Source organism: Oryx dammah, unplaced genomic scaffold, assembly GCF_014754425.2.
Source record: "Oryx dammah isolate SB20612 unplaced genomic scaffold, SCBI_Odam_1.1 HiC_scaffold_3, whole genome shotgun sequence".
Classification (NCBI taxonomy): Eukaryota; Metazoa; Chordata; class Mammalia; order Artiodactyla; family Bovidae; genus Oryx; species Oryx dammah.
The window spans coordinates 92,279,223-92,289,082 of NW_024070187.1; the positions used below are offsets into that span (position 1 = coordinate 92,279,223).

General features: G+C 39.3%; 1 protein-coding gene across 1 annotated transcript in view; it reads left to right on the top strand.

The window, feature by feature from the left end:
- ANXA3 (annexin A3) overlaps window positions 1–9,860 on the top strand; it is a 71,025-nt gene that overhangs the window by 60,162 nt on the left and 1,003 nt on the right. The window contains exons 11-12 of the mRNA XM_040237170.1: window positions 802–860; window positions 2,804–2,926. Of these exons, the coding sequence (XP_040093104.1) occupies window positions 802–860; window positions 2,804–2,926 (182 nt within the window). The remainder of the gene's footprint in view (window positions 1–801; window positions 861–2,803; window positions 2,927–9,860) is intronic.

The window sequence follows — 9,860 nt, forward strand, 5'->3', positions numbered from 1 at the left end:
ATAAAATTCATTCACTTTTGGTCAGCTTTCTACCTAGAGATCAAATTTAAGATGATACAAGTAATTGTGTTGCAATAAACAGACTTATTCCCTACAGACTTTTCTAGTCCTGGCTACTTTCACTTTAAAGGATAATTCATTTGCTCATGTTTTTGCCAGCTATCTTTATTATTATTATTATTATTATTTCTGCTTTACTCATTATTTCAAAATAAAGAATTGAAAGATTTTAGTGTGTTTTTTTAATGACTGAATTTAGATTACACACACTGGTTATAATGTAATTAATCAGTCTATAAATTCTAATTCAGTCACTTAAAAAAATCTTTCTATTGGAAAAATTGGTTTTAAGCTGACCTCCAGTGCCCCTATTTGCCTAATGAGTTATTTGGAGCAACATCTCTGCAATCTTTAGACCCAAGCTATTCATCAGTAGTCAAAGATGTTAGAAATGGAGCAGCGGTACACCCTAGGGAGTTATCAAATGTAAGCGTAGGTGTTGGTGTGTCTGGGATCTGGAAATGAGTCAGCTGCTGTGGGAGTATCTTTGGCAGGTAATTTTATTTTCCCTGTGGCTAAGGATAATTGCTGTGTTAAAGTTCCATGCAAATATGACGTTATAAAGGCTTCAAAGTTCAGGTTAAGCATTCATTCATTCTTTCATTCTAAAGAAAAGCTAGGAGTGGGGAGGAGGAGAATGGTATGGTTACCCAAAAAGAATCTTTTTAAAAAATGTATTACTATAGATTAACTCAATTTCTATTAAATGAAACTGAACATTACTTTGCCTTTTTCTAACAGTTCGTTGTGCGAGGAACACGCCTGCCTTTTTAGCTGAAAGACTGTACCAAGCTTTGAAGGTTGGTCTGGAAATTTCATTTATATTCTTAGCTTCCCTCAAGGAAAATGTAAAAATATTACTTAATATTGATGGCATTTCCTATTTCTTTTCCATTTTGATAGAGTTCTTTTTTGTAGCTAATCTGTCTACTAATTTGGCTCATAGGTTGATAATGAGTTTCCTAATCATTACAGAGGTAGGTGCACTGAAGTGCTGGCTAAATTATTTCTCCCACTTGACAGTAATGTAGGCACTTGATTGGTTTTAGGACAACAGCCCCCAAACGTGATCCAGTGGCCTCTCAAGCCGCCTTACTTAAACCACACTGAGCTAGCCGCCTTTCAGGATGTAGAAACGCTCTGTTTTCTCGTCTGCTGTCACTTCTAGGCGGGGAGCTCTGTGAACCTGTTCAGTTCTTTCTCGTTTATATCTTCAGACCCTCACAGTGAGCCTGGCATGCAGAAGATGCTGACTGCAATTTCTTCCTGGACATTTCCTATAGAAATCCATGTGCCCTTCAAAGCTGTGTCCACAGTAAACGCAGCACTTTCGTCACCTCCCATCCCAGTCTTGCTCTGCCTCCTGCCTTCAGTCATCTCAGTGGCTAACACCGATAGGAACTAGCCTTGCCCGACTCTCTGAAGTTATGCCTTTCCTCCCCAGCCTTGATCTCTACAACTCAGCCACGTCAGCCTTCTTTCTGTTCCATGATTACTCCAAGCGTCTACCCATGTCAGCGTCTTGGCGTTTGTCATGCTCCCTGCCCGGTGTCTCCTCCAGATCTATCTGTGGCTGCCTCCTCTCATCTCTGAGGTCTCAGCTCATGCGTCCTCCTGAGAGAGGTCTTCCCTGTCTACCCAGGTCATCTGACTTCCTTTCACTCACACTCCACCCCATTGTTCTCAGTACTACTAACTGACTGTCCTTCCTATCCACCTCCATCAGCGAGAACTCCATGAGAGTGTGTGTTCTGTATTTGTTGTGCTCAGTAAGCATTTGTTGAACGAATAAATGAATGGTGTCAATATCCACCTAACTGCTCAGCTAGAAATTCTACGCTTCTCTTTCCTTCTTTCTTCTCAAATATCATTAAGATTTGTCAGTCTACGTTTACGAGCATCTCTTAAATCTTATCAATTTTCTCCATCCCTACTACCATTATTGTCGGTCAGGCCATCAGCATCTGTTTCTGTCTCTCTCGGTCATATAATCACTTCTGGATGGATCTCAAAGCTTCCAGTCTTATTCTGTTATCTTCATCCTACTCTTTTCCTGAAATCCATTCTTCATACTGCTGCTGTCAAAGGAATCTTCTGAAACTACAAATCTGATCTGATCTCAACACGCTCATTTTTAACAGACTGCAAATAGTTCTTCACACTCAGAATGAAGTCAGAATTTCATTTCATGGTTTATAAGGTCTGGCCTTTCCAGATATATTTCTTGCTGTTCCTTCTTATTACTTATGTATCCTTAAATGTGGTATTATTTCTTGCCCTAAAGCATCACATATGCTGTATCTTATCTTGAAACATTTTTTTCCCCACTCCATTCCTTTTTCTCCTGGCTGACTATTTAGGCCCCAGCTTAAATCCCACTTTCTCAAACAGTCCTTTACTAATCCTTGATTTGAATATGGTAGGCCTCCCTAACATATGCTCCCATAGTACCCAATAGTTCCCATATATCAGACTTTATTGTAATGGCCCATTTTCTCACCTGTATCCTTTACAAAACTGAAAGCTTAACAGGGGTGTCTCATCTCTGTTTTCAGCATTTAGCAATGCAATGGCAGAAAATGTTTCTTGAATAAATGAATGAGAGTGTTTGATGAAAAATGAGAGAAGGAGTCACTGTGGTTGAATAGTTTGTATACCATTATCAGTGTCTCATGAATAGAGATCCATGTGTTGTTTTGTGAGCAATGAGATTGGTCTCGTGGACACTTGCATTTCTTAACAGGGTGCCGGAACTGATGAGTTTACTCTGAACCGAATAATGGTTTCCAGATCAGAAATTGACCTTCTGGACATTCGAGCAGAGTTTAAGAAGCTTTCTGGCTACTCCCTGTATTCAGCAATTAAAGTAAGTCTCTTCTTAAAAATAGCAAAACATATCTTGCCTCTCTCCACCCCTTGTCTTTCCCTTATAATCCTCAAATCATGGAAATTCATGAGTTAGGTTTCTCTCTCCTTGTCAGTGTGTAAATGTGTTTTTTGAATTATTTGTCAGCCATAAAAAGGAGTGAATTTGAGTCAGTGGTGATGTGGATGAATCTAGAGTCTGTCATACAGGGTGTAGTAAGTCAGAAAGAGAAAGACAAGTGTCATGTATTAATGCACAAATATGGAACCTGGAAGAATGGTGCTGCTGAACCGGGGCAGGAACAGAGGTACAGAGGTAGAGAATGGATTTGTGGACACCAGGAGGGAGTGGAACAAATTGAGAGAGTAGCATTGACATATATGCACTTCTTTGGGTGAAACAGCCAGTGGGAAGCTGCTGTGTAGCACACGGAGCTCAGCCTGATGCTCGTGATGACCCAGATGGATGGCATGGGGTGGCTGGGAGGGACGCTTCAGAGGAAGGGTGTATGTGTATACATATGGCTGATTCATGTTTTGTACAGCAGAAACTTAGCACAACATTGTAAAGCAATTCCATTCCAACCTAAAGATTAAGAAAAAAGAAAGAAAGAAACCTCAAAAAAAGAGTGACAAAATGTTTCTTAAAGACAGTAATTATTTTTCAGCTCTAAAATCCTAGGTACATAAAAGGCACTCAACATTTTATTTTTTTTCAGGTTTAGTGGCCACTGATTTTTCTTCTTTTGTGAATGGCATATGCAAATTGCTTGTCTGTTTTCTTATATTGCACTGTTTTAATTTATTTCAGTTATTCTTTCTGGCAGTAGAACAAAAGTATGTATTTTACATTTCCTCTTTGTTTTACACAAAAGATAACATGATTCTGCACTTTGCAGTTCTTTTCATTTCAGGAAGGAAGCTTTCTCATTCTTTTTCTTTAACTTTTTATTTTGCTTTGGAGTATAGCTGGTTGATAAACAATGTTGTGATAGTTTCAGAGGAACAGTGAAGGAACTCAACTATACATACACATGTATCCATTCTCCCCCAAATTTCCCTCCTGGCCAGACTGCCACATAGCATTGAGCAGAATTCCATGTGCTATACAGTAGGTCCTTGTCGGTTATTCATTTTAAATACAGGAGTGTGTACATGTCCATCCTAAACTCCCTAACTGTCCCTTCCCTCCACCCTTCCACCTGCTGGCAGCCATAAGTTCATTCTCTAAGACTGTGAATCTCTTTCTGTTTTGTAAGTAAGTGCAATTGTATCATTTCTTTTTAGATTCCACATATAAGGGATATCTTACAATATTTCTCCTTCTTTGTCTTTTACTTCACTCAGTATGATGCTCTCTAAGTCTACCATGTTGCTGCAAATGACATTATTTCATTCTTTTTAATGGCTGGGTAATATTCCATTTTATGTATGTACCATATCTTCTTTATCCATTCCTCTGTCGATGGACATTTAGGTTGCGAGGAAGTTTTCTCATTCTTTTTAACAGCTGCATATCATTCCATTACTTGTATATTTGTATCTACCACATCAACAGATATTTCAAGTTTCTTGCTGTTCTAAACAACACTGCAATACGCATGTGTGATTTCATCAGGTACAAGTGTATCTGAAGGATGAGTGCTCAATAGTAGGTAGGAGTGCTGAGACAGATGTCAGTACACCTGTAATTTTGATTGTTGTTCAATTGCTAGTCATGTCCAACTCTCTGTGACCCCATGGACTGCAGCACACCAGGCTTCCCTGTCCTTCACTATCTCCAAGGACAGGGAATTTTGGTAAATATTATCAATTGACTTCCACTGCACCTCAATTAGTCAACTAGATTTGCTCATCAAAATCATTTTTATTTTTTCTAATGAGAGCTGTTGTTTTTGTACTAAACCTTTGCAGGAAAAGATACATGCTTAAGTTGAAAAAGAAAATTTATTTGAAAAGGCAGCTGTCCGGTTGCGCCTGGGGCTTAGCACAGATTTCTTCAACTGCTCACACTCAATGCAATTTGAATCGATTCTGACACATTACAATAGTTTCAATCAACAGAGGAAGATACAATAAAGTTAACTAAATTGTACTTACCAAGGCAGAAAAGGAGACACATACATTTTATAAAGATTTCCAGTAACGAGGTTGAAACATGAAGAGGTCCTTTGGTTCACCCTTGGCAAACCAGAAAATTCAATTAACTGGTAGCTCTCCCTCTCCAGATGGCCTGTGTAATTGAGGCTTATTGTATTAGGAAACATGTAAGCAATGTGTATCTTGATAGAAAAGAAAAATCCATTGCTGAAGAGTTCAGTGTGTAATTTAAAATTATCTTAGGTTTCTTCATTTCTGTTGCCTAACATAGATTATTAAGTAATTTCATTACGTTTTCAATATTGATGAATAGAATCTTTTTATCTATCATCCCTGCCTTGGGTTCTGTCTTCCTCTTCCTTCTGCCTTTAGTTTAGACATTTCTCTGCTCAATTAACACCTTAGGTGATGACTGGAGGGGAGAAGAGGAAGGAAATAAGTGAAAAACAAATGTGTGTCTCTTAATACTAAGACATTTTAAAAAATTGGATGAAATTAGTTTTTGGTAGATTTTCTTGATCAACAAATTAAGTATCTATCTAAAAAATAACTTGACTCCAGAGTCTTTAAGAGAAAATGTAGTAGCTACCCTCAGTTAGTTCCTAATTTCTGTGTAGACTTGAGGTGGACGTAAATAAAGCAATTTCAAGATAATAATCATATTTCCTATTGGTACTACTTGCTAAAATGTGAGATTGTAAGTGCAAAGAAATTTGAAAAAAGAATAAAGTAGGCTGACAAAATAATGTGAAACAGCATAAAATGAAATATTGGATGTGGGGCCTAGAGGAGTAATAGAGGAATTGAGAGTAAAAGATGTTTGGGATTAGATAATCTTCCCAGGTGGCGCTGTGTGTGTGCTTAGTCACTCAGTTGTGTTCAGTTCTTTGCAGCCCCACGGACTGAAGCCCACCAGGCTCCTCTGTCCATGGAATTTTCCAGGCAAGAATACTGGAGTCTGTTGCCATTTCCTACTCTAGGGGATCTTCCCAACTGAGAGATTGAACCCACGTCTCTTCCATTGGTACATGAGTTCCAGGTGGCGCTAGGGGTAAAGAACCCGCCTGCACATTCAGGAGACATAAGAGATACAGGTTCCATCCCTGGGTCGGGAAGATCCCCAGAAGGGGGGTATGGCAAGCCACTCCCAGTATTCTTGCCTGGAGAATCCCATAGACAGAGGAGCCTGGTGGGCTACAGTCTGTATGGCTGCAAAGAGTCAAACACAACTGAAGCAACTTAGCACACGGCACATTTCTTAGGGAAGTGAGTCTGAAGCTTACCTTTCAGGTTAATAAGCATGTTTTGAGGGCCTTATGAGCCTGGCGCTATGTTGGTCAATAGAGTCTGAAAGGTGAGTGCTCTAGAAACATACGTTTGATGAGAAGTAGAAGGATAAGTACCCCGTCCAGTGTTCTCGCCTGGAGAATCCCAGGGATGGGGGAGCCTGGTGGGCTGCCATCTACGGGGTCTTACAGTCAGACATAATTGAAGCAACTTAGCAGCAGCAGCAGAAGGATAAGTATTAATAAGGTGCTTGATTAATTAGGAGCCTACCTTGGGAATATGGAAAAATACAATCTCAGTGGCAAGATCCAGTCAATTGAAAGAGAGCCTTGAGAACAGGAAATTGGTATTCCATTCATTCAATTTAAAATACTTACTGAAAGTATATTATGTGCCAGGCTCAGGGTAACAATTATAAGTAAAGAAAAAAAGTTTTCTGCCCTTATGGAATTAGAAATAAATGTAAAATTACAGCCATGTTCAATGTAAAGGAAAGAGAGATAGTGCTGTAAGATCACATAACAGGAGGGTTTGACCTACAGGAAGGTTTTGATTCAGATCTGAAAATGATTAGACTTAACAAGGCAAAAATTGTGGGGGTCAGAATTCAGCAGAGCATTCTAACAAAAGGAGTCATGAGTGAAAAGACCTCATGGTGGAAGAAATGTAATGAAAAATGAGGCTGGAGGGACCGGATCATGCAGGGCCTTTTTGGCAATGTTTAAAGATTTATCTTTTGCTTAAGAGTGATGGGAAGCCATTGAAGTGTTTAAATTTTAAGCACATAGTGTCATGACCAGAAGTACGTTTAGAAAAGATCTTGTGACTATGGAGAATGAATTGGACATAAGATAGAAGGGATGTGGAGTGATGGGTTATTGTATTAGTCATATTAGAGTAGCTCTGATTCAAAATAGTTGAGCAGAGCTACTGCTAATCCAAAGAGAGGAAAAAGCAAAGACTCAAAAGATACTTAGGAGTTAAAACTTCAAATGACTCAATATGACATCTTGTTGTAAAAAGAAAGGAGAAGGAGTTGAGGATGACTCCCAGGTGTCTGGGGCTTCCCAGGTGGCTCAGCGGTAAAGAATCCACCTGTAGTGCAGGAGCTGCCGGAGACACGGGTTCGATCCCTGGGTCGGGAAGGTCCCCTGGAGGAGGGCATGGCAACCCTCTCAAGTATTCTCGCCTGGAGAATCCCATGGACAGAGGAGCCTGGCAAGGGTACAGTCCATAGGATCGCAAAGAGTCAGACACAACCGAAGTGATTTAGCACACACGCTTCTTTCCTTACAAGTAGATCAGGTTTTTAGTGGTTTTTCTTTTTTTTTTCCCCTTTGGGGGGAGTCAGGGAGAAAATTCCACATGTTAAGTTCGAGATGTCTTTTGTCAAGTTAAAAACAAATGCACAGCGTCAGAGTTGTGAATTATGTTTTATTTGGGGCAAAATGAGGACTGCAGCCCAGGGAATCTCACTTCAGATAGCTCTGAGAAACTACTCCAAAGAGGTGGAGGTGGGGAAGGTCAATATATATGTGATTTTGGTTAAAGGGGAGTTCATGGAATCAAGCGCTTATTTTACAAAAGGTTTTCTGCTAGTCAGGAGGACCTGATGTCACCATGAAGGGATTTAGTGATTTTCTAGATATGAGAAAATGCAAGGATTGGGTTCATAAAATTAGTTCCTAAAAATGTCTATCTGAAGACCTGTTCTGCTGGTTTTCCCAGAGTACAGTGGCTCATTCCTGACCTCCACCCTGAACTTCCTCCAGGGGATGTTGAAGGACAGCTTCCTGCAGCAGCACATGATTTAACCCTTGTAGAGGTAGATGGCAAATGCTCACGGCAAGTTACAATTTGTAATTGATGCTTCAAAACATGCAAATAGAGATGGCAAGTTGTAGCTAGTGGTATGGGATATATTTTCAGAAATAATTGTGTCACTGACTCTTTGGACATGCATGCAAATTCTCTAGGGAGAAAATATAGATTCGGAGAAAATGTAATAACGAATTTTAAGTGGTAAATTGGGATTTAAGCATTACTAGCAGTGACTGGCTAAAGAGTGGAGGATAAGTCTACAAAGAAGACAGAAGTGGAGATGGAAGAGAGGAGGGAAGAAAAGTCAGAACTATTTACAGGATAAGAGAGGGCTACTTGCTTAATGGATATGATGGTCATTGAACCCATTTCCCAAAACAAGAAGCATTAACACCTTGGAAAATACGCATTGGGAATCCAACGAAACTAATGACAAGAGATGAGAGCCTAGAATAGATTTGTTGTGGTCAGAATGGAAAAAGTTTGGGAGAGGAGAGAACCACCGGTACCACTGTTAAAAATAGGCCAACAGAAACATTTAGTTTCTTAAGAACAATTAATATGGCCTAATTAGGAAGCTGTAAATTATGTTTAAAGGTTTTGAAAATACATTGATATTTTGGGATAACAATTTCTAAAAGTCCATAAAATAGAATTTTTTATTCATATAAAGGACTTTGCCTTCCAATATAGAGGATTTGAGTTTGATCCCTGATGAGGTAGCTAAGATCTCATATGCCTGGTGGCCAAAAAAACAAAAGATAGAAACAATATTGTAACAAATTCAATAAAGATTTTAAAAGTGGTCTACATCAAAAAAAAATCTTTTTAAAAAGAATAGCTATTTTCCTGAAAGACATAAGGAATAAAGGTAGGAGAAAAGGATGAATATTTATTGTCTACAGTGGATCAAAATTTTATGTTTAGTTCTGTTTTAAACTACTTGGATGTATTTTCTCAGCTAACTAATAGAACCCCTAGTTTACAACTTTGATCAGAGATGGCTAGAGCGAGCTGTTTTAATACAAAGCCAGAGCGTTGCTGACTTGTCAGTGATTCAAGAGATCATTCATTATACAGGGCAAAGCAAGACTTAAAAACTGAAATTTATATAAAACAGAAGAATGTGTATTAAGGCCTGTTGTGTCTTATTATGAAAGCAATCTTAGTCTCTTCTCTAAGTGACCCTTCTTCATTGCTTCCTCTACCTTACTACAATATAAATTTTAACTGATAAGAAGTTGCCTTGAATCAAGTAAGAATAATGTGAGGATGTTAAGCAATCTTGGTCAAAAGCCAAGTTTTATCACAGATGCTATGCAAACATTTTGCCTCTTTTACGTAACAAACATGGGAACTTGTACTTTAAGCCTCAGTCTCCCTGATGGCTCAGTGGTAAGGAATCTGCTTGCCAACGCGGGAGACACAGGAAGCACGGGTTCAATCCCTGGGCCGGGAAGATCCCCTGGAATAGGAAATGGCGATCCACTCCAGTATTCTTGCCTGGAGAATTCCATGGACAGAGAAGTCTGGTGGGCCACAGTCCATGAGGTCACAAAGAGTTGGACACAAATGAGCCACTGAGCACAGCATACGTGTGGTATCTTTTCTGAATCTTTTTTGGCTATCCTAGGAGAGAGGAACTGGGAAACATACTCTATAGGGACGTAGCTCATTTCAGGAAGTATAGAATGGGGTTAAGTCAGGAAGTATAGAATGGGGTTAAG